Source organism: Rhinoderma darwinii, chromosome 3 (genome assembly GCF_050947455.1).
Source record: "Rhinoderma darwinii isolate aRhiDar2 chromosome 3, aRhiDar2.hap1, whole genome shotgun sequence".
Classification (NCBI taxonomy): Eukaryota; Metazoa; Chordata; class Amphibia; order Anura; family Rhinodermatidae; genus Rhinoderma; species Rhinoderma darwinii.
The window spans coordinates 128929322-128955808 of record NC_134689.1 but is presented as its reverse complement, the minus strand read 5'-3'; the positions used below and the strand labels follow the sequence as shown (position 1 = coordinate 128955808).

The 26487-nt window shown below is 40.5% G+C and overlaps 1 protein-coding gene across 3 annotated transcripts in view; it reads left to right on the top strand.

The window, feature by feature from the left end:
• The window catches only part of SCYL2 (SCY1 like pseudokinase 2), a 42917-nt gene extending 37713 nt beyond the window's left edge, over positions 1-5204 (top strand). For all 3 annotated transcript variants that reach the window (XM_075856704.1, XM_075856705.1, XM_075856706.1), the window contains one exon: positions 1481-5204. In XM_075856704.1, coding sequence (XP_075712819.1) covers positions 1481-2131 — 651 coding nt within the window. In that variant the 3' untranslated portion in view covers positions 2132-5204. The remainder of the gene's footprint in view (positions 1-1480) is intronic.
• The last annotated feature ends 21283 nt before the right edge of the window (positions 5205-26487 follow it).

The window sequence follows — 26487 nt, the reverse complement described above, 5'->3', positions numbered from 1 at the left end:
GAGGAGTGTATGACGCTGACCAATCAGTGACCAATCAGCGTCATACACTTCTCTCCATTTATTTACACTGCAGATAGCGATATAGCTATATCGCTATGTGCAGTCACATAAACATACTATAACGCTACTCATGTGTCATGACAATGAATATACATTACCTCCAGCCAGGATGTCATGTGTATTCATTCTCCTGACCACTTCTGTAGTGTCTCTGTGAGTTACAGCACAGCAGGCATAGTCTCGCGAGATTACGCTGTAAGCGGTCATTCACAGTGAGATCTTGCTGTGCTGTCTGTAACTCACAGAGACGCTACAGAAGTGGTCAGGATTCTGAATACACATGACGTCCTGGCTGGAGGTAATGTATATTCATGTCAGGACACTGCAGTAAAGTTATAGTGTGTATGTGGCTGCACGTAACGATATAGCTGTATCGCTAGTGCAGTGTAAATGAATGGAGAGAAGTGTATGACGCTGATTGGTCACTGATTGGTCAGCGTCATACACTCCTCTGTACAACGCCCACTTGGTCATATAATAAAACACGCCCAGTTGTCCATGGAGAAACTCATTAGCATAAAGCTAATATAGGTCATAACTCCGTCAAAAATGATCGGTTTTCTAAATAAAAAACACTGCTGTAATCTACATTACAGCGCCGATCACATTATGTACAATATAGGCCACTTATAATGTGGTGACAGAGCCTCTTTAATTGGGAACAAAACCAGCTAGTTTCTATCTTAGCTAAAAAAGAATGCACACATTTTTAAGTAAAATTCCTACATGTACTATGCGTTTGATGCAGTGTAAGGGTCTAATGTTCCATGAAAGCGACGTGTATTGATGTATTATGCAGCATTACACCGTAAACTGCATGACCCAGCAAGCCTCAAACTCTGCACTCAGTGGTCCACATTTACGAAGACTGGTATATTTTACGCCATAAAGGAGATAATTTGCTGTGATTTGCGGCAAATGTATTAAAAAGTGCATGTGTCTCTATAAATTCTGAGCATTTTGAGATGTCTGTGAAGCAATCAGCAGGTGTAGATTTGAAAAAAAAAATTTGCGCCATTTTCATGCTTTTTACCTAATTTCTTTGACTAAAACTGCGTCTCCTTGAAGACCACGCCAACTTTTCCTGTTTTTTTCCAAATTTGGCGATTTTTACCGTAAATTTGTTGCACACTGTGATTTGCGATTTTCAAAACCTGGAGTAAACTGCATGATAAATGTGTGCCAGTGTTTGCATCTTCTAGCACGTGCAGTTTCCACTCTATGGGTTTTTATCTATAAGAGATTTATTTATATCCAGTTTATCATAGATATTCGCTTTGTATTGCTCTCCACATTAAACGTACCCTTGATGAATGGTCACTATATATGTACACTTGACACCATTATGTTGGTGTGTCAAGGTTTGCATGTATAGCTTTAGAAGTACAAGTACATTATGTCGTTTTCTTCATTCTTGCAGACGAAGGATCTGACTATGACACTCATGGAAAATATGTCGTCTCTGAACAATTTCTCAAATGTTGGCTCCAAACCAGCGGTAGGAGGGTTTTCTCCGGTCACTAGCATGCCAGGAAACATTGGATTCCCAGCTTCAGTTGACATGGCTTTAAATAGAAATGTACAAAATGGGCTTAACTCAAATGCAGGGTTCCAACCATCTGGCTTCAGTATGGGGCCAATGAATCCCAATCAAAATTTCTTTAGTGGAACAGCCCCCATAGGAATGAACAAGATGCCACCATTGTCTATTCCTGCGACCATGCAGAACTTCAGTACTCTAAGCAGCCCTCCTAGCATGCCGCAGCAGAACTCCTTCAACAAGCCCACCTCAGATATGTCTTCTTTAAACACTCTGTTTGGTCCACAAAAATCTAAAGTGAGTATGAACCAGATGTCCCAACAAAAACAAAATCCCTGGGTGAACCAGTTTGTAACACCACAACCTACTGAGAACATCAGTGGCAACGTAACTCAAACGGGCATGGCGGGGCAGTCCGGATTTGGAGTTCAGTCCAACCCGTTTTTCAATCCACCAAACCTCACACAGCCTGCAAACACTATGAAGAGTAGCAGTTCTGCTAGCAACGATTTAAAAGACCTTTTTGGCTAAGAACGTTTTTCTTAAAGATTTATTTTCTAGTCATGCTTGGCCTGCTTGGGGTCTCTTGGTTCTGTTCCGCCATTGTGATATTACAAGGTTTCTGAAGAGTTCTGTTCTATTGCTTCACTTTGTGATGATCCTGGGGTTTCATTTGATGAGCAAACATCACTATTTTCTTTTAGTTATGGTGTTCATAAGTTATTACACGGAATTCACCAAAAAGCGGTTTATATTATTTGCTGCCTATTATAATGCAAATATCAATTCCATAAGACTCGCTTTATCCATTTACCAAGATTGTGTCCCAATGGAGTTTGCTATTCTATTGAAAAATATTTTTTTTAACTAATTAATTATTTTTAATGTAACATCTAAAACAACTAAAGTGTGAGGAATTGGTGAGTGGTAACCAAAATAAGATTTTACCAACATTTTTTTTTGCTGCTTCCTCAGGGTAAACACATTTGTGAAAACATTTTTTAATTCTATTTTCACTTTAAATTTGAATTACTGAAAAACATACAAATGAAATAAACCAATTTTTACATTTCCTAGTATCGAGTAGCACTTTGTCCAGCCTTAAGCCAGTCCATTAAAAAGGACTCTACCAAATAGGGTGAATAGTAAGAAAAACATTCCTACTTTTTATGTGCACATCCCCCAAGAACATATGAAACGAGTAGATGAGATTTTATATTTTAATTACCTCACTTGATATGTGATAAACCTTGACATATATTGAGCAACATTTTTTTTCTTTTTTTATTATTTTAATTTATGTAAAAATTTAATTTATCTAAAAAAAAAATTCAGTTGAATGTAAACTTTTTATTTTTATTTTATTTTGCATTTGGCACTTTTACCTAAATGCTTAAAGGAATAGGATGAAAAGAGATGATATGCACTGTAGGCAATGGTAATCTAAAAAAAAAATCAATAGAAATGATTTCAAAAAGGAGAAATCTTTACAAAGCATGGGCCGTATCTTTCTTGGTGGTAATGAGATTTTCTACAATTGTCGCTTTTGATCTTTGTGGCAAAACTTAAATAACTTGGTGACCTATCCGGTAAAGTTACATCCATACCTTCGTGGTGAATGTAGAGACAGTTAAAGTCAATGTCCTTTCAAAGATGGCTCAAAATACAGTGATTTATTTCTTAATACACCTTTCCAGTTGTTGTTTTTCTCTTACAGAGCTCCAAATTCCCTGCTTTGCCTCCTAAAACCATAGAGTTAAGGAGTCATTGAACTTTTGGAAAACTTTTGATATCATATAGAGCTATATCAGAAGTTTTGATCGGTCGGGTTCACGATCGCTGAAACAATGCCGAAGTGCCCAGCCGAGTGGTCTACGCCTTAGGGTGTAACGGGCTGAAGACAGGCTCATAGACGTTCTATGTGAACCCTTCAGCCTTACTGGGCGTGCCGATCACAGCTGAAGGTGCTGAGCACTTCTGCCCCTTCGTTTCAGTGATAGAGGGGGTCTCAGCACCTGGACTTACACCCATCAAAAGTTCTGACAAGTCCCTATGGCGTATGAAAAGCTAGGCAAAGGCTTGGCTGCCAGCAGCCACCACTAGGAGCTTATTTCATATGGATTTCTTAATAAGTTGAATGGGAACAATATGCAATTGGCTCCTCCTAGATCTGCAGAGGATTTAGATCTCTGACCCCAAAGGATTTATTGGGGAATTTATAGTACAGAGTTTTGGACCTATTTAGTTAAAAATAACACATTGATTTAAAGGGGAAATTCCCTTTAAGCTTCGCTGCTATGTAGGTATCAATCCGAGATCTAAGGCAACAAAGTAATTTACTTTACGCACTATGGCTGTGGAAAACTCCTTTTAAGGGTTAACACCGAATTCTTGTCTCGCTTACAGCTTGAATTTCCTGAACTTTTATTCCTGAAGTATGGATTCCTGAAAATTGTAAACGTTATTTTGTGTTTTATACATAGTAACATCGGTTTGTTCTCCGTTCTCTGTATATGTATGTATGTATGTATGTGTATATGTGTATATATATATATATATATATATATATATATATCTAATATGATTTAATATACTAGATTGACCTTACAGCGCCTGCATATGCGAATATTAATAGTGAAATCCAAGTGGACATTGTAAGTTATAAGTTGTGGTATTCTACTAAATACATTTATATTTGTACATTATTTTCCTTTGTAATCTGCAATAAATCCTTGTCTGGCATATATTCTGTAGGCTTCCTATTTTCTCTCCTTATACATTGTGTAGGTATGTTTCTTAACCGTTTCCCTCACATAGGCAGCATATCCTATGATATACATTTATTACGTATATCATATTGACCCTTTCTGTCCAGTTCTTCTATGTTGTTCACTGTTGCATGGGCTGCACTCCAGCCTTCTGCTGTTGAGGGACTGGATATATTGTCACCATTAAAGATTGCTGTAAGCATCACTCTTAAGAGTCTATTTAACATGACGATGCTTTAAAAATCTCTGTTCTCCATAGCCGAATTCTTGGAAATCTTGTTTTACCAACACCGCTCACCCGGTTTTCATAGTGTCTGGAAAAAGTGACAACCGCCATGTCTGCATTGTACGTGAGCCCTGATATCTGTGGTCAAACTTGAATGTAGAGGGGACCGAACGAAAAACCTACTTCCACCACCTGCTATGGTATAGAATAGGTGGTGCTTTTCAGGTCAAAGATATATGAAGATGCGGAGATCCCATGACCTAAATCATTATTCTGTTCATCCTCGAACATGGTAAATACTGATTGAAGTGACTTACCTAAAAATTGCTTGCTTTGTTTCAATGGACTACGTTTTATCCTTTTGATTTTGAAGACCACGGGGCCTTACGGTGTAAATGGATTTGTTACATAACGATATTGAAAGACTTGAACCCTTACCTTAATTTATATATAACTGTGAATCATTGAAATAATTGAATATATTATTGAAGGTTTGTGTGTCTTGTTATAATTACTGTTGAACCTGTGTTGTTGGTATTTACATTTTGAACAAATTGTTTGTAAGGAAATCATTAATAAATGAAGCCTGGGTAAGACTATACACTGGAAAGGAGAATTGTGTTTCCCTTTATTAAGAATGCATGGATTTTCTTTCATGAGTTTGCAGATTTTAGGAAGAAATTGATATCCAATGTTATAGGTCAACGTAAGATGGTTTTCCCATTACATGCAGAATTGGGATTTGAGATTTTACTGGAGGCACACAGGGATTCCCAGTGGTCAAACATCGCCCCCTATGACTCGACATAAGTGCACATGTATGGCTTGAATTTCATTTTTTTTTATCCTTTTACCACTTCAGAATAATTTAAGGCCTTAAAGGCTATGGACACTTATGGGGGCACTTTTTTTTTTTTTTAATAAATAGATTAGTCAATGTGTTTAGTGTAACTTTGTAATTAGTCTTTATTAAAAATTCATTTTACTTTTGGAGATACAGCTGTTTTGTATGCAGAGCAGCTGTATTGCTCTTTTTACACTGAATCCGTCAGGTCAGCGGCTTGGACTGGTTCAGTGTCGGCGCACGCAGGATCCACCTCTAATCGATCACATCGAAGTTCTAAATTTAGATGTGATCGTTTACAGGTGTATCCTACATGTCATAGACACGCAGGACCCACCAACACTGAACCCGTCAGGTCCACGGGTCTGACGGATTCAGTGTAAAATGAACGATACAGCTGCTGTGTATAGAGAATACAGATCAGCTGCATCTCCAAAAGTAAAAAGATTTTTTAATAAAGACTAATTACAAACTTACTCTAAACCAGGGGTCTCAAGCACGCGGGCCGCATGTGGCCCCTGGGGCTGTCATCTGCGGCCCGCGGGACACAGAACCACTAGTATCGGCTCTGCTCCGAGACTCTGGAATTCCCTGACATCGCTGTCCACATATGAACAGCGATGTCTGGGGCTTCCCCAGAGCCGGAGTCCCGGGCAGAGCGCTAGTACAGGCTCTGCTCCGGGACTCTGTGGAATTCCCTGGCATCGCTGCCCATATATGGACAGTGTCAGGGTCTTCCCCAGAGCGGAGTCCCAGGCAGAGCGCTAGTACAGGCTCTTCTCCGGGACTCTGTGGAATTCCCTGACATCGCTGTCCATGTTTGGACACACGATGTCTGGGGATTCCCCAGAACCAGAGTCCCGTGCAGAGCGCTATTATAGGCACTGCTCCGGGACTCTGTGGAATTCCCTGACATCGCTGTCCATATATGGACAGTGTCAGGGTCTTCCCCAGAGCGGAGTCCCGGACAGAGCACTAGTATAGGCTCTGCTCTGGGGAAGCCTCTAACATCGCTGTCCATACATCGACAATGTCAGGGGCTTCCCCAGAGCAGGAGTCCCAGTGATGTCAGGAGCACAGCTGGAGTCCCAGGAAGAGCCTACTAGCGCTCTGCCCGGGACTCAAGCTCTGGGGTTGCCCCTGACATCTCTGTCCATATATGGACAGTGATGTCAGGAGCAGAGCTGGAATCCCAGGCTGCACTCACAACTCTATTATATCATGTACTTTACTCCAGTCACATCCAGAGCTGCAGTCACCACTATACTGTAACATGTTATACTCCAGTCACATCCAGAGCTGCACTCACAACTCTACTGTAACATCATGTACTATACTCCAGAGACATCCACAGCTACACTCACAACTCTACTGCAAGATCAGTAGATGCAGATGCAAACATCTTGTCTTATACTCCAAACAAATCCAGAGCTCCAGTCACAACTCTACTATTATATAATGTGCTATACTCCAGTCACATCCAGAGTTGCAGTCACAACTGTACTGTAACATCAGGTCCCATACTCCAAACAAATCCAGAGCAGCAGTCACAAATCTACTGTAGTTCGAGTGCTAGAAGCGGCTCTGCTCCGGGCCTCCAGCTCTGGGCAAGACCCTGACATCACTGTGGTAGCATCTGCGGAGGGCACTGTGGCCTTATCTAGGGGTGTGTTGCATTATCCACCGAGGGCACTGCGGCAGCATCCACCGAGGGCACTGCGGCAGCATCCACCGAGGGCACTGCGGCAGCATCCACCGAGGGCACTGCGGCACTATCTAAAAAGGGGCTGCCCAATCTTGACATGTGTGTCTGCCAAACGCTGCTAACTGAGCCGCCGGACTGCATTTAGCGACATTTAAACTAGAAAGCTGGATTGTTGAAATAAGCGTGTGGACATATATCAAATGTAAAACCTAGCGGTATTATTATAGTAATGTAGTATTATTATTCTAGTAATATAGTGTTATAGTAGTTCAAATAACTGATTAATAATAATTTTGTATTGTATCAAATTTGAAAGTAATGCCGCCGTCAACTTCCCATTTTTTCTATATGTGGCCCACTTACCCGGCCGAGTTTGAGACCCCTGATCTAAACACACCGAACTAATCTAGTTATTAAAATAAAAATGCCCTCAAATGTTTACATGGCCTTTTAAAGGGGCGCACAAAAACCAACTAGCAACACTTACTTGCATCTCTTCAGTTTAATAAATTTTGTTTCTATTATTAAATTAGATATTGGTGCCACTTTTCTAAAAGTCCTTTTTTTTTTTTGGGCTGACAAGTCTGTTTCAGTGAACACTTGCATTCCCCATATAATAACATATATCACCTTTCCTTAGAACTGTATTTTGTGACGTTCCTTATTTATTCCTCCTGAAAATGTATGAATAAAATGACAAATGGGTGTTACTATTCCCCTTGTTAATGGGGCATGCCCCTACACCAGGTGTCAGCAACTTTCATCATTCCAGCTGTTGTGAAACTACAACTCTCAGCATGGACTGACAGCCATAGGCTTTATTATTCCTGCCAAAGGCTTTCGGGGCATTCTGGGAATTGTAGTTTTACATCAGCTTAAGTGCCGAAGGTTGATGACCCCTGCCCTACACTGTCTGACGCTATCCAATCGGAAATTTTTGAAGTCAGAGAAGGTGGACTGCTTTAAGTTTTGTACAGCATGGAATCCTATTATAAGTCAGAGGGACTGTTGGTTGCAATTTGGAGCTATTGAATGACCGATCCGGCACAGTGTCATGGCTTACGTTCTAAACCAAAACCATGACGCCAGTGTGAACAAAGCCTATGAAATGTACTCATCACAATCATTTCTGATCAGAGAATAGATTTTCTTACTATAGGGTTTGAGTCTGGAGGGTGGTCTTACTCAATCATTTTCATGCATACATCCTCATACAGAGGAACCTGACTATCATGGAGTGAGAAAACCCAGTAGACTTGGCCTATTATTGCACATTAGGAGCCTTCACAAGGATATGGGTAAGCCTTACATTTCCAATGTGTCTTCTTTGGATTCCTTAGTGAATACAGAGACTGGGATTAAGAGCATTTTTTTATTTAAAAATGTAAAAAAAAATTATAAGTATTGTAGCATTTGCAAAGCGGGACACCTCTTCAAAGAGCATTTTCAAACTAAAACATGTTCGGTTTGTCCAGTCTCTACATCTTCTGGATAGTCACTGCTCAAGTATATCATCTGCTTGTGGAATTTTTTTTGATCTTCTGCAATAGCGGCAATGTCTTGGCTGCGACAAACTGGCGGAAATGTAAGTCTGACCATGTCAATAATGACTGAGGTTTCACTCTGGCTCATTTTGCTACTGGAAGTCAAGTTGTCAGATCACAAATCTCTATTTTCCACCATTTGTTTGGACCATATGATCGCAGCTAATCCATGGCGAGTTGAGCACAATGGACTGTGGGATAATTAGGCTCTTGTTGACATATGATTGTATTCTCTTCTAGCGCTGCTTTCATCCTACTTTGCCTTTAACGCTAACATAATGGAACAGCTGTTTCCTCTGCCAATTATGATGAGGTTTACAGTATATTCTAATTTATATTTAACTGTTTCTGTGGTTTGGTTGTTCCTACACCTAATGTGGTACAATTCCACTACTTTAGTTTCACCTGAATGTATACAGAGCTAACCGCACAGGGATACGTGTTCACGAATTATGATGCATTTGTCATACATATTCATTTTAGAGCTTGATTGCTTCAAGAAACTTGTATTCTAGATAAAGGTTAAACCTTCTGCTGCCATGTGTTGTGACTAATATTTTTTTTCACTTTTTTTTATTTTGGTTCTATAATGAATTTTTATAAAAAAATAAAAATAAAAGGAAAAAATAAATTGTGATTCTCTCTCTAACTGCTAGTCTTCCAAATCCAAACTGACCACACAACAGCAGGCATATCTTCAAAGTATATCCGACCCCATTTATATAGTATACAGCACCTCCCTATGCTGCTTTAGAAGACCTTCCTACGCAGTATATACATGGCTTAATAAAAATTATAGGGAATTTTATCGGGAACAAGAACTATGTGCTGTGCAAAATCCCACCTGAGATATATATATATATATATATATATATATATATATATAATATTTGTCAAGCTTTACACGAGTACTAGTGTCGTATAGAGTCCTAATAACACTGCCATACAGCAACCATGTAATGTTACAGTATATGCTCTGCCTAAAATTTACAAAAACATCTCTGGCACAAAAAAAACTTGGACCCTGGATGTAACCTCTGGCTTTCCCCTTTAAAAAAGAATAAAAATTACTTACTGGGCAATGCTTGGTCTAGGGATCATCAATCATCTCTCCCTAACTTGTAGCTTGGACTGGGAGGCCCATTGGTATGTATCAAAATGGCGCCACCAGCACTTCTACTGTATTATGAATAATACTGCTGTATTACAGCAAGAGTGTGAAGATCAGACAGGATCACCGTCTAAACATGGCTACTATTGATAAGAACCGACCCATATACTAGTCCTTCTCAATGAATTAGAATATCATCAAAAAGTTTATTTCAGGAATTCAATTCAAAAAGTGAAACTCCTATATTATATAGATTAATTACACACAGAGTGATCTACTTCCAGCATTTATTTATTTTATCCCCTTCCTGCCGCAGCCCTTCAGATTTTCATTTTCCTTTTTTCCCTCCCCACGTTCCAAAAGCCATAACTTCTTTATTTTTCCGTCGATATAGTACTATGATGGCTTGATTTTTGCGGGACGAGTTGTAGTTTTTCGTAGCACCATTTATTGTGGCATATAAAAATTATTTGCGGGGTACAAAATGAAAAAAACAGCGATTCCTCCATTGTGTTTTGCGTGTCGTTTTTACAGAATTCACTGTGCAATTAAAACAACATGTTACCTTTATTCTGTGGGTCAATACGATTACGGCGATACCAAATATATATAGTTTTTTCTATATTTTACTACTTTTACATGTAAAAACCGAAGTGTAAAAAATAAAATATATTTTGTGTCGCCAAATTCTTATTTTTCCATCGATTAAGTGGTATGGGGGCTTATTTTTTGCGGGATAAGCTGTAGTTTTTAACTATACCATTTTGGGGGTACATGCGATGTTTTGATCACTTTTTATTTCATTTTTTGTGGGAGATGAGGTGACCAAAAAGAGCAATTCTGACGTTTCAATTATTATTATTTTTTTTACGGCGTACACCGTGCGGGTTAAATAATGATATATTGTAATAGTTCAGACTTTTACGGATGCGGCGAAACCAATTATGTTTATTTTAAATTTTTTTTTTTTACTGTGCTTTAGGGGGAAAATGGGAAAAGGTTTTTTGTTTTTTTTAAACTTTTTAATATTCTTTTTTTTTTTTTTATTAGTCCCCCTTTGGCACTTCAACCAGCAATCGTTAGATCGCTTGCACTATATACTGCAATACTAATGTATTGTAGTATATCGTGATTCTGACCGGCTACTATTAAGCCCTGCCGGAGGCAGAGCTTAATAGGAGCACAAAGATGGCGGACCTGGTAGCCTTCATTAGTCCCCCAGGCAGTCCTAACAATCATAGCCACCCCGCGATTGCATTGTGGGGGGCGCGATGAGCCATTAGAGGGGGTCGCCCCCTCTGTCTAACTATGTAAACGCCGTGGTCGCTATTGACCGCGGCATTGAACGAGTTAAACTAGCAGGATCGATAGAGTGCCGTATCCAAGTGGTTTTGGAGGGAGGGAGCTCCCTCTCTCACCACATCGGCACCCTGCGATTGCAATCGCAGGGTGCCAATGGCTTCTATGGCAGCCGGGGGCCTAACAAAGGCCCCCAGGTCTGCCTGTAGTGGATGCCTGCTAGGCCATGCCTGAAGCATGAACTAGCAGGTGCCTGTCAGTTTTACACTGACAGGCAATAATACGCTGCAATACAAAAGTAGCGCAGTTTATTATAAAAGCAAGAAGATCGCATAGTGAAGTCCCCAAGAGGGGCTAAAAATAAAGTTAATAATAAATCAAAATCCCAAATAAAAAAAATGAAAAACCCACTTTTTCCCTTATAAAATACTTTAATATGAATAAAAATGAAAACATTACACATATTTGTTATCGGCGCATCCGTAACGACCCCACCTATAAAGCGATTACGTTATTTAACCCGCACGGTGAACGCCGTAAAAAATAAAATAAAAAACAATGCCAGAATTGCTGTTTTCTGTTCATCCTACCTTAAAAAATTTTGATAAAAAGTGATCATAAAGTCGCATGTACTCCAAAATGGTACCAATTAACCCCTTAATGACCAGCCTACTTTAGCCCTTAATGATCAGGCTATTTTTTAAGTTTTTCCATAGTCGCATTCCAAGAGCTATAACTTTTTTATTTTTGTGTCGACATAGTGAAGGAAATAAGTATTTGATCCCTTGCTGATTTTGTAAGTTTGCCCCATGTCAAAGACATGAACAGTCTAGAATTTTTAGGCTAGGTTAATTTTACCAGTGAGAGATAGATTATATTTTTAAAAAAAACAGAAAATCACATTGTCAAAATTATATATATTTATTTGCATTGTGCACAGAGAAATAAGTATTTGATCCCCTACCAACCATTAAGAGTTCAGCCTCCTCCAGACCAGTTACACGCTCCAAATCAACTTGGTGCCTGCATTAAAGACAGCTGTCTTACATGGTCACCTGTATAAAAGACTCCTGTCCACAGACTCAATTAATCAGTCTGACTCTAACCTCTACAATATGGGCAAGACCAAAGAGCTTTCTAAGGATGTCAGGGACAAGATCATAGACCTGCACAAGGCTGGAATGGGATACAAAACCATAAGTAAGACGCTGGGTGAGAAGGAGACAACTGTTGGCGCAATAGTAAGAAAATGGAAGACATACAAAATGACTGTCAATCGACATCGATCTGGGGCTCCATGCAAAATCTCACCTCGTGGGGTATCCTTGATCCTGAGGCAGGTGAGAGCACAGCCGAAAACTACACAGGGGGAACTTGTTAATGATCTCAAGGCAGCTGGGACCACAGTCACCAAGAAAACCATTGGTAACACATTACGCCGTAATGGATTAAAATCCTGCAGTGCCCGCAAGGTCCCCCTGCTCAAGAAGGCACATGTACAGGCCCGTCTGAAGTTTGCAAATGAACATCTGGATGATTCTGAGAGTGATTGGGAGAAGGTGCTGTGGTCAGATGAGACTAAAATTGAGCTCTTTGGCATTAACTCAACTCGCCGTGTTTGGAGGAAGAGAAATGCTGCCTATGACCTAAAGAACACCGTCCCCACTGTCAAGCATGGAGGTGGAAACATTATGTTTTGGGGGTGTTTCTCTGCTAAGGGCACAGGACTACTTCACCGCATCAATGGGAGAATGGATGGAGCCATGTACCGTCAAATCCTGAGTGACAACCTCCTTCCCTCCACCAGGACATTAAAAATGGCTTGTGGCTGGGTCTTCCAGCACGACAATGACCCGAAACATACAGCCAAGGCAACAAAGGAGTGGCTCAAAAAGAAGCACATTAAGATCATGGAGTGGCCTAGCCAGTCTCCAGACCTTAATCCCATCGAAAACTTATGGAGGGAGCTGAAGATCCGAGTTGCCAAGCGACAGCCTCGAAATCTTAATGATTTACAGATGATCTGCAAAGAGGAGTGGGCCAAAATTCCATCTAACGTGTGCAAACCTCATCATAAACTACAAAAAACGTCTGAGTGCTGTGCTTGCCAACAAGGGTTTTGCCAATAAGTATTAAGTCTGGTTTGCCAAAGGGATCAAATACTTATTTCTCTGTGCACAATGCAAATAAATATATATAATTTTGATTATGTGATTTTCAGTTGTTTTTTTTATATAATCTATCTCTCACTGGTAAAATTAACCTAGCCTAAAAATTCTAGACTGTTCATGTCTTTGACAGTGGGCAAACTTACAAAATCAGCAAGGGTTCAAATACTTATTTCCTTCACTGTAGCTGTATAAGGTCTTGTTTTTTGCGGGACAAGTTGTATTTTTTAATAGCACCATTTTGAGGTACATATTATTTATTGATTAACTTTTATTAACTTTTATTTGGGGGGGAATAGAAAAAAACCTGAAATTTTGCCACTCTTTTTTGCGTCTTAAATCTACGCCGTTTACCGTGTGATATAAATAACACAATAACTTTATTCAGCGGGTTGTTAGGATTGCAACGATACCAAATTTGTATCGTTTTTGTATGTTTTACTACTTTTACACAGTAAAAACGCTTTTTTTTCAAAATTATTTGTTTTTGTGTCTCCATATTTGAAGAGCCGTAACGTTTTTATTTTTTCGCCGATGCGGTTGCATGAGGGCTTTTTTTTGCGGGAAGACTTGTAGTTTTTATTGGTACCATTTTGGAGTAGATGCAACTTTTTGATCACTTTTTATCACATTTTTTTAAAGTCAGGATTCACAGAAAACAGCAATTTTTCTATAGTTGTTTAAAACGGACAGGCATCTGCTAGGTCATGCCTCCTTTATTAGGCCCCCGGCTGCCATGGGAGACACAGATACTCGGCGATCGTATCGCCGGGTGTCGGTGGGAAAGAGAGGGAGCTCCCTCCCTCTCTCCAAAACCACTCAGATGCGGCGCTCGCTATTGAGCACCGCATCTGAGGGGTTAAACGGGTGAGATCGATACTAATATCGATCTCACCCGGCAGAGCAGGGACGCTCCCAGCCCTCAGCTGCCTCTGGCAGCTGAGAGCAGGGACGCTCCCAGCCCTCAGCTGCCTCTGGCAGCTGAGAGCAGGGAGATTTGACAGCTCCCTGCTCTGTTTACTTATTCCGATGCCGCGACGTAAAAAGTCTATGGCATCGGAATAAGGCCCGTTAGTGACCGACGTAAAAAGACTATGGGCCGGTCACTAACGGGTTAAAACTAGAAGCCCCCACAAAAAACAGCTGCATCAGCGTAAGGCTATGTTCACACGGGGTATTTTGCAGAGTTTTTTGACGCGGAAACCGCGTCGCAAAACTCGGCAGAAACGGCCCGAGAACGCCTCCCATTGATTTCAATGGGAGGCGTCGGCGTCTTTTTCCCGCGAGCAGTAAAACTGCCTCGCGGGAAAAAGAAGCGACATGCCCTATCTTCGGGCGCTTCCGCCTCTGACCTCCCATTGACTTCAATGGGAGGCAGGAGAAAGCGTATATCTCGCTGTTTTATGCCTGCGGCGCTCAATGGCCGCGGGCGAAAAACGGCGCGATAATTGCCGCGAAAATCGGCGTGCAGGGAGAGGAATATCTGCCTCAAAGTTCCAAACGGAATTTTGAGGCAGATATTCCTCCCCCAAAATACTCTGTGTGAACATAGCCTAAAAATACATCAATTATGGCTCTTAAAACATGGCGACACACAAACAAATAATTTTGAAAAAAAAGTGTTTTTACTATGTAAAAGTAGTAAAACATACAAAATTTATATAAATTTGTTATTGCCACAATCGTAATGACCCACTGAATAAAGTTATGTTATTTATACCACACAGTGAACGGCGTAAATCTAAGATGCAAAAAAGAGTTGCGAAATTTATGAGGTTTTTTCCATTACCCCCCCCCAAAAAGTTAATAAAAGTACCCTAAAATGGTGTTATTAAAAAATACAACTTGTCCCGCAAAAAACAAGACCAGCTATGTCGACGCAAAAATAAAAAAGATATAGCTCTTGGAATATGACAATGGACAAAACGGCCATTAAGGGGTTAATAAATATTTTAAGTGATTTACAACAATTTTAAATTGACTTTTATTAAATAGTTCTTTTTACTTTTTACGATACAGCTTCTATGTATCCTGTATAAATAGAAGCTGTATCGTTCTGTCAGGTCAGCTGAACTGATGGCTCACGTGAGAGTGGGTTCTGCGTGTCTCTGACACACAGGATCCAGCTAAGGCCTGATTCAGACGAACGTGACGTTTTTGCGCGTGCAAAAAACGCTGCGTTTTGCGCGCGTGTCAGCAGCATGTGGCATGCGTATTTGGGGCGTGTGTGCGTGTATTACGCGCGTACGACATGCGTTTTCGCCAGCCTACAAAAAGCCCAACAATGCAACACCCCTGCTTGATGTGCGCGCGCACCTGTGCTGCAGCATTTTTGAGCTTTTCATTAGCAAACTCATTAGCATAGAGACAACGTGTCCGGCGTGAAAAACGCGCGTTCCACGCAGGTGCCTCCGTGTGACATGTGTGATTTTCACGCACCCATTGACTTCAATGGGTGCGTGATGCGCGAAATACGCAGAGATATTGAACTTGTTGCGCTTTTTACGCTTTGAACAAACGCTGCGCCAAAACCACAGACTGTCTGTACTGCCCCATTGACTTCTATTGGGCTGTGCGTGGCGCGTGACTCCGCCCTCATAGTGATCACATCTAAGTTCATAAACTTAGATGCGATCGAGCACTCGGTTCCGCTGACCTGAGAATCAGAAAAATGTAGAAAAATAACAGTAAATTTAAAAATTGTTGCAAATCACGTAAAACATTGCTTAAAATAAAAATAATTTGCTTACAATGTGTACGTAGCCTTTAACCCCTTCCCGCTCCTGGACATACTATTAGGTCATGGTTACCATAGCGTTCGCGCTCCATGACCTAATAGTACGTCACGGGAGGAACGGCCATTTCGGCCGTCCTCCCGACACATACAGGAGCTGTGACAGCAGCTGTCTCATACAGTAGTTGCCGTAGCTCCTATAGCGATCGCGGCTTTTTAGGGGTTAAACCACCATCGACGGCCCGCTACATGATAGCGGGCATTGATGGTTGCTATGGCAATCGGACGCGTAACAATGGCGTCCGGATATGCCATCGACGGGAGCCTAGTGGGTACTGACAAAGTCAGGACCCACTATGCTTGCTGTCAGTGAATAGCTGACAGCTCCAATACACTGAACTACGCATGTAGCGCAGTGTATTCGAATTGCGATCAGGGCCTCCTGCCCTCAAGTTCCCTAGTGGGACAAAGTAATAAAGTAAAAAAAAAGTAAAAAAAAGTTGTGTGAAAATAAGAAAATAAAAGTTTTAAAAGTAATAAAAGTAAAAATCCCCCTTTTTCCCTTATCAGTCCTTTATTATTAATAAAAATAAACAAACAAATAAACTATACATAATTGGTATCGCCGCGTCCGTAACGGCCTGAACTACAAAATTATTTCGTTATTTACCGCGCGGTGAATGCCATAAAATAAATTAATTATAAACCATGCCAGAATCACAATTGTTTGGTCATTTCACCTCCGAAATGGAATAAAAAGAGATCAAAAAGTCGCATGTACCTAAAAAGGGTTCTGATCGAAACTACAGTTCGTTACGCAAAATATAAGTCCTCACACGGCTTTCTTGATGGAAAAATAAAAAAGTTATGGCTCTTAGGGCTTATTCAGACGTACGTGATATACGTCCGTGCAATGCGCGTGATTTTCACACGCCTCGCACGGACCTATATTAGTCTATGGGGCCGTGCAGACAGTCCGTGATTTTTACGCAGCGGGTGTCAGCTGCGTAAAACTCACAACATGTCCTATATTTCTGCGTTTCTCGCGCATCACGCACCCATTGAAGTCAATGGGTGCGTGAAAATCACACGCACCACACGGATGCACTTCCGTGGGATGCGCGTGATTTGCGCAACAGCAGTCAAAAGTATGATTGAAAATAGAAAAGCACCACGTGTTTTTCTGTTTACAAACATACAGTGTCATAATGATGGCGGCTGCGCGAAAATCACGCAGCCACGCATCATATGGGGATGACACATGGAGCTGTTAAGTGCCTTTTGCGCAAGCAAAACGCACACGCTCGTGTGAATCCGTCCTAAGAATAATGCAACACAAAAAGTAAATGATTTTTTAGAAAAAGTGTTTTATTGTGCAAACGCCATAAGACATAAAAAAAACTATAAACGTATGGTATTACCGTAATCGTATCGCCCTGCAGAATAAAGTGAATATCATTTATAGCGCACGGTGAACGCTGTAAAAAATTTTTTTTAATAAAAATCAATTGTAGAATTGCTGCTTTTAGTCACCACGCCTCTTAAAAATACAATAAAAACTGATCAAAAAGTCGCAAGCACCCCAAGAAAACTACAATGAATTCCTAAAGGGGTCTAGTTTCCAAAATAGGGTCACTTTTGGGGGGTTTCCACTGTTTTGGCACCACAAGGCCTCATCAAACCTGACATGGATAATAAAAAGGAGGCCTCAAAATCCTCTAGGGGCTCCTTGGGTTCTGAGGACAGTGCTTCAGTCCATTACCGCACTAGGGTCACATGTGGGATATTTCTCAAAACTGCAGAATCTGGGCAGTAAATATTGAGTTGCGTTTCTCTGGTAAAACCTTCTGTTTTACAGAAAAAAAATGGAATAAAGAGGATTTTCTAACAAAAAAAAGAAATATGTAAATTTCACCTGCTTTGCTCTAAATTCCTGTGAAACACCTAAAGGGTTAATAAACTTTCTAAATGCTGTTGTCAATACTGTGAGGGGTCTAGTTTCTAAAATGGGGTGTTTGATAGGGGTTCCTAATATATAGGCCCCTCAAAGCAACTTCAGAACTGAACTGGAACCTAAAAATAAATAAACGAGGCAATACTTCGCTTCTTACATTATACTGATAATGAGCAGTGCCCACCCCGAGATGACCCCAGTTTTGCCCGTTTGTATAAACGGAGACCCCTATTAAACCATTTCAGTGCCCGGTTTTCCCAAGCATACACCCCGAGAATTGTATTTCTATTGATGAGTCCTTGGTGCATTTTAAAGGGAGGCTTCAATTCCGCCAGTACCTGCCGAGTAAGAGGGCAAAGTATGGCGTGAATATGTATAAGCTGTGTGAGAGTGCATCAGGGTATACCTACAAATTTAGGATATATGAAGGGACGGACACCAGTATTCAGCCTACAGAATGCCCTCCCCCCTTCACTGGGAGCTAATGCTAAAATTGTGTGGGATTTGGTGCACCCACTGCTGGACCAGGGTTACCACCTCTACCTGGATAATTTTTATACCAGCGTCCCACTCTTCAAGTACCTCGCTTCCAGAAGTCCTGCGGCATGCGGCACTGCTAGAAGAAACCCGAGAGTCCCTAAGACTCTGCAGGGAAAACACTCAGAAGGGGTGAGAGCAGGGCACATTCTAGCAGCAACATATTGTGTGTCAAGTACAAGGATAAGAGAGATGTCCTTGTATTGACAACAATACATCGCCACACCAGTACCCATGTACCTGTACGAGGTACCAGTACAGAGACCCCGAAACCAGACTGCATCCTGGACTACAATAGGTACATGGGAGGGATGGACTTGTCAGATCAAGTCCTGAAACCCTACAGCGCCATGCGGTGTGGTATAAGAAGCTGGCCGTGCACATCATACAGATGGCATTGTACAATGCGTACGTGCTACGTCGTGCAGGCCAGACGGGAACTTTCCTGGAATTTCAAGAGATGGTTATCACGAACCTAATCTTTAGGGACCAAGAAGGGGGGGCACCCAGTACTTCTAGAAGCGAGGCCACACGCATCGTACCAGGGCAACAATTTCCAGGAGAAGTTCCCCAAACTGGCAAGAAGGGAAAAAGTCAAAAGAGGTGCAAAGTCTGCTATAAGAGGGGGATAAGGAAGGACACAATATATCAATGTGATACGTGTCCCGAAAAACCAGGGCTCTGTATGAAAGTGTTTTAAAATTTATCATACATCCCTTGATTTTTAATCTACCCCAGTTTTACTTACCCTGATGCACTCCGCACAGCTTATCCCCCTCATCTTTCCCTTCTGAGCCCTTATGTGTGCCCAGGCAGCTGTTAACATCCAATTGAGGGTATTGCCATACCCGGGAGAACCCACATTACAGTTTATGGGGTGTATGTCTCCGGTCAAAATGCTCACTACACCTCTAGACGAATGCCTTAAATGGTGTAGTTTTTAAAACGGGGTCACTTCTCGTGGGTTTCAAATGTACTGGTACCTCAGGGGATTCTGCATTCACAACTTAGCACCAGAAAAGCTCCAGTAGGCCAAATCGTGGTCCTTCCCTTCTAAGCCCTGCCGTATGCCCAGGCAGCAGATGGCATACATATATAGAAAATTGCAAATCTCACACTGCATCATCTGCTGCACATTACCTTTTAGACAATACTTGTGCGGTCAAAATTCTCACTACACCTCTAGATGAATGCCTTAAGGGGTGTAAATTTTAAAATGGGGTTGCTTCTTGGGGGTTTCCATTGCTTTGATACCTCTGAGGCTCCACAAATGCAACATGGCACCCGAAAACCAATCCAGCAAAATCTGGACTCCAAAGAACAAATAGCGCTTCTTTCCTTCTGAGCCCTCCCATATCACCACAAATGGGGTATTGCTGCACTCAGGACAAATTGTACAACAAAATGGGGTATTTTATTTCTTGTGAAAATAAGAAATTTTGAGCCAAAACTACATATTATTGGAAAAAAATAAATTTTTTTTAATTCACAGCCCAATTCAAATAAGTTTGGTGAAAAAACTGTGGTGTCTAAATTGTCACAACACCCATAAATGAATTCCTTGAGGGGTGTAGTTTCCAAAATGGGGTCACTTCTGGTGGGTTTCCATTGCTTTGATACCTCTGGGGCTCTGCAAATGCGACACGGCACCCGAAAACCAATCCAGCAAAATCTGGACTCCAAAGAACACATAGCGCTCCTTTCCTTCTCAGCCCTCCCACGGGCCCAAATGACAGTTTATCACCCCAAATGGGTTATTGCCACACTCAGGACAAATTGGGCAACAAAATGGGGTATTTTGTTTCTTGTAAAAATAAGAAATTTTGAGCCAAAACGACATATTATTGGAATTTTTTTTAAATTGTTTTAATTTCACAGCCCCATTCAAATATGTGCTGTGAAAAAACTGTGGGGTCAAAATGGTAACAACAACTATAAATTAATTCCTTGAGGGGTGTCGTTTCCAAAATGGGGTCAATTTTGGGGGATTCCTACTGTTTTGGTACCTCAACACCTCTCCAAACCTGGCATGCTGCCTAAAATATATTCTAATAAAAAAAGAGCAAAAGGTGCTACTTTGCTTCTGGGGCTTGTATTTTAGTCCACGAGCACACTAGAGCCACATGTGGGACATTTATAAAAACTGCAGAATCTGGACAATACATATTTAGTAGTGTTTCTCTGGTAAAACCTTCTGTGTTACAGAAAAAAATTTAACGGGAAAAATGACATTTGCACATTTCACCACCACTTTGCTGTTTTGAATACTTTGAGGGGCCTAGTTTTTGAAATGGGGTGTTTTATGGGTGTTTCCAATACATAGGCCCCTCAAAGCCACTTCAGAACTGAACAGGTACCTTAAAAAAAAGGCTTTTGAAATTTTCTTATAAATATGAGAAATTGCTGTTTATGTTCTAAGCCTTGTAACATCCAAGAAAAATAAAAGAATGTTCAAAAAACTATGCCAATCTAAAGTAGACATATGGGAAATGTGAACTAGTAACTATTTTGGGTGGTATAACCATCTGTTTTACCAGCAGATGCATTTAAATTTAGAAAAATTCAATTTTTTCTAAATTTTCTCAAAATTTTGCAATTTTTCACAAATAAACACTGAATATATCGACCAAATTTTACCACTAACATAAAGCCCAATGTGTCACGAGAAAACAATCTCAGAATCACTTGGATAGGTTTAACCCCTTCCCGAACACCCCACGTAGATTAACGTGCTGCAACACTGGTCCTTGTGCCTGCAGCCCGTTAATCTACGTGTGCTCCTAACAGAGCACACAGGCGCTCCCCGCAGCTTGGCATCTCCCAGTATGGGCAGCTACTAGCAGCCCTAGTACTGGGGGAAAACATCGTGTTCGGATCACAGCAGTGATCCGAACCGATTAACTCCTTAAATGCGGCAGTCAATAGCGACCGCCACATTTTAGTTGTTATAGCAACATCGGCAGCCCGCTACGCGATTGCAGGGGGGTGATTGCTATGGCAACCGGAAGCCTAACAAGGCCTTCCAGTATGCCATCTATGGAAGGCGGTTAGATCCTGCCAGAGAAAGGGCCTAATATGCCTCCTGTCAGTGTGAAACTGACAGGTATAATACCCTGCCATACATAAGTATGGCAGGGTATTATACCAACGATCCAACAATTGGATCTTCAAGTCCCTAGTGGGACTAAAAAAAAAAGTTACAAAAAAATGTACAGAAGTAAAATGTCAAAATAATAACATTTTAAAAATTGCCCTTTTTCCCATATTATTAGAAAAAAATGAAAAAGATAAATAAACTATGCATAATTGGTATCGCCGCGTCCGTAACAGCCTGAGCTATAAAAATATAATGTAATTTATTCCGCACGGTAACGCCATAAAAAACAAATAAAAAAACTATACCGGAATCGCTATTTTTAGTCACTTCAGCTCCCAAAAAATTGCATAAATAGGGATCAAAAAGTCGCATGTACCCAAAAATTTTACCAATAAAAACTACAGTTTGTTCCGCAAAAAACAAGCTCTCACACAGCTTTCCTGATAGAAAAATAAAAAAGTTGTGGCTCTTAGAATATGGTGATACAAAAACGAAAGATTTTTTTTAAAAAACCGTGCCTTTATCGTGCTAACACTGTAAAACATAAAAAACCTATATACATATGGTATCGCCGTAATCGCATCGACCCGCAAAATAAATTAAATATGTAGTTTATAGCGCACGGTGAACGACGTAAAAAAAAAGAATAAAAAACAATGGACGTTTTGACGGCCTAATTACACTAAATTCAGCAAAAAACCCACGGGATCAAAATGCTCACTATACCCCTAGACAAATTCTTTTTAGGGCTGTAGTTTCCCAAATGGGGTCACTTCTGGGGGGTGTCCACTGTTTTGTTCCCTCAGGGGGTTTGCGAATGCGACATGACACCCGAAAACCAATTGAGTAAACTTGAGCTTCAAAAGCCAAATAGTGCTCCTTCCCTTCTGAGCCCTGCCGTGTGTCCAAACAGCCGGTTATGACCACATGTGGGGTATTGCCGTAATCAGGAGAAATTGCTTTATAAATCTTGAGGCACTTTTTCTTCTTTATTTCTTGTAAAAATTGATAATTTCTAAGTTTTTTTGGAAAAAAATATAGATTTTCATTTTTACAGACTAATTCCACTAAATTCAGCAAAAAACCTGTGGGGTTAAAATGCTCACTATACCCCTTGATGATTTCCTTGAGGGGTGTAGTTTGCCAAATGGTGTCTTTTTGGGCATGTTTCCACTGTTTTGGCACTTCAAGACCTCTTCAAACCTGACATGGTGCCTAAAATATATTCTAATAAAAAGGAGGCTCCAAAATCCCCAAGGTAATCCTTTGCTTCTGAGGCCTGTGTTTCGGTCCATTAGCACACTAGGGCCACATGTGGGATATTTCTAAAAACTGCAGGACTCTGGGCAATAAATATTGAGTTGCGTTTCTCTGGTAAAACCTTTTGTGTTACAGATTAAAATGGATTTTCCGACAAACAAAAGAAATTTCTAAATTTCCCCTCTACTATGCTTTAATTCCTGTGAAGCACCTAAAGGGTTAAGAAACTTTCTAAATGCTGTATTGAATACTTTGAGGGGTGCAGTTTTTAAAATTTGGTGACTTATGGGGGTTTCTAATATATAAGGCCCTCAATGCCACTTCAGAACTGAACTGGTACCTATAAAAATAGGTTTTGGAAATTTTCTTGAAAATGTGAGAAATTGCTGCTAAAGTTCTAAGCTTTAGGACGTTCAAAAAAACGATGCCAACATAAAGTAGACATATGGGAAGTGTTAATTAGTAACTATTGTGTGTGGTATTACTATCTGCCTTACAAGCAGATACATTTAAATTTAGAAAAATGCAAATTTTTGCAAATTTTCTCTAAAGTTTGGTGATTTTCACAAACAAATACTGAATTTATTGATCAAATTTTTCCACTAACATACAGTACAATATGTCACGAGAAAACAATCTCAGAATCGCTTTGATAGGTTAAACCATTGCCAAGTTATTACCACATAAAGTGACACATGTCAGATTTGAAAAAATTTACTGCGTCCACAAGGCCAAAACAGGCTCAGTCCTGAAGGGGTTAAGCATTCTCAAGTTATTACCACATAAAGTGAAATATGTCAGATTTGAAAAATGGGCTCTGAGCCTTAAAGGAACAGTGTCATCACAAATTATTTTTTTATATGTTAAAGATGTTAGTGCTTTATTAAAAACGTTTATATTTATTTGTGTGTTTGTGTTTTACTTTTTCTTATTCTTACACTTTTTCTTCCCTATGGGGGCTGCCATTTTTTGTTCCATTTCTGTATGTGTCGATTAACGACACATACAGACATGGAATACGGCAGCCACAGTCCCATAGGGACTGCGAACGGCTCCCGTCCCATTCACTTGTGTGTACGGCGTCTGTGTGGGAACTGCGCATGCGCCGCTCCCACACAGTCCAATTTGAAATTGGCGCCGTCCGGCGCCATTTTCCTGTGGACCGGAAGTCGCGGCCGGACAGTAATATTAATACTTCCGGTCGCGGCTTCCGGACTTGTGCACTTGGACCAGCGGCAGCAGACGGAGCGGACGGTTCGGAGGGAGCCGCGGCGGCAGGAGCAGGTAAGAGATTTCAATGTATGTTCGTGTTTGTGTGTGTTTACTACTGTATGTAAACCTACTACACTGTGTGTTAGCTCAAAAAATGGCGACACACAGTGTAGGAGGTTACACCGTTCAAACCCCTCGTTTATCCCGGCACTAGCCAGGATAAAGGAGGGGGGGATGCTGAGAGCTCACTAAAGCGAGGGCTTTTTACCCAATTTTGCAATGCTGCAATTTTGGGAATAGCTCCATCTAGTGACCAGAAATGGGTAATACTATAAATTAGAATTAATTTATAATATTTCCTGACTCGTGAAAAAAATAAAAAAAATTTGAACAATGTTTAATCACCCACACACTAAATGTTTAATTAAAAAAAAAACAACATGTTTTTCTGGCAACACATTCCCTTTAAGGCGCAAACTAGGCTTCATCCTTAAGGGGTTAAGGATTTATCTGACAGAGTTTTCACGATGCACTGTAATTTTCCAGTGCCCATTTGGGTCTTTATAGGTCTAGATACTCACAAATCGTTCTTCACACCACTCTGTGCATATCTACTTTGCCATCAAAGTTATCTGATATACTTATTTTATGTTTTATAGATGATGAATAGCATCCTTACAACCATCTTGTGAACTCTTATGCAGTTTTGTAAATCGCCACTATTCAATTAACACCTCAGGTGAATCACTCTCAATAGATTATCTAGATCTATACGATTCAATTTACATCTTGGAAGAATCCAAGTAATATTAAACCTGAACGGTCTCATTTAATCATCACAGCCTCATGTGCCAAATTTTCAGAGGGAAAAGTTTCCTGCCTCTGTTAGGGTATGTGCACACACAAAATCAAAAACGTCTGAAAACACGGAGCTGTTTTCAAGGGAAAACAGCTCGTGATTTTCAGACGTTTTTTATTCAAAGTCGCGTTTTTCGCGCCCGTTTTTGGAGTTGTTTTTCTATAGAGTCAATGAAAAACGACTCCAAAAACGCTTCTTTTTCGCGGCCGTTTTTTTACGAGGCAGTTTTTAAAAACGGCCGTGTAAAAAAAACTGCACGTCGGAACAGAACGCCGTTTTTCCCATTGAAACCAAAGGGCAGATGTTTGGAGGCGTTCTGCTTCTGAAATTTCGGTCGCTTATGGCCAGAAAAACGTCCGAAAATAAGCCTTGTGAACATACCCTTATGTTTACACTTTTTGATCGGAATACGGAGAGCATTTCGTGCCCACAAGCTCCTGAGATTTTATCTGGTACTGACTATAAGGCTATGTGGTCTGGCTGTGACGTAACCTAAAGTTGCTTGGCCCCAATGCAAAGTGTGTAACAGAGCTCCACAACGACCAGGTCTTTAATAGTACTTGTCTCCTCATATAGGGTAGAGCGTACCTTTACCCCTTTCCCTCTCAGGCTCCAGTGTGCAGCATCTGCACCTCCAATAATTACGCCCTGTGGTTGGATTGGGTATGGAGAATTCTGCAACAAACAATTTAGCAAAATGCCACATGATGTGATATTAGCAATGATACTATATAGTTACATGTAAATATGAAAATTCTCCTGCTATATGTAAGGTTCACAGGAAAAAGATATTTAATAATTTTTTTTTTTTAATTAATTTATTTCATCATTAATTGAAGTCCACTCTGATTTTTCAGTATATATTTTACCTGAAGTCGCTATATAATATCCATGTTTCCGTCACCCATTGACGTTTAGCATTGAGGACTTATACGCAGTCCATTGTTAACTCTTACACTATCAGTTGATCAAGCATAGAGATAACAGCTGCCTTAATGAGAATTGTGGCTCATGAGAAAGAAGAAAAGGCTCAGTAATAATATATGTGAATTTCAGTCCATGACCACCTGCATGCGTCATGGAGACGGGAGGAAACCCTTAAATGTTTAATAAACTTGTTCTTTGTCTCCCTTTTGTAAGGGATGCTATTAATAACTAAACTGGTAGGACCATATCGTTTCCGTTACTATAGCATCGACTAGTGTAGCATCTCTTCCCCTATCAGGGACTCATGACAGCCTAGGAGGATCATTATCACTTCTCCGAATCCTGGAACACTGCCTGGACAGAATATTAGAAGTGGATTTTCTCCCTTTATTTTTTTTCCCAGCATCATTTATGGCTTTATTTGATCCTTGGAGTTTCCCAAAGTCTGTTCCATAGTTTACCTTCTTCACACACCATTGTTGACGACTCCTTATGGAAACAGGTTGAATGACTTTGCCTCTGTGCTATGCAGCTGTCCGCTTCCCCTCCAGATAGAAGATCATTGATGTGAGCTTCAATAAACAACTTGGATAATTATACTTGTCAAAAACTAGAGTTCAACAACTGATTTGGACAGAAAAT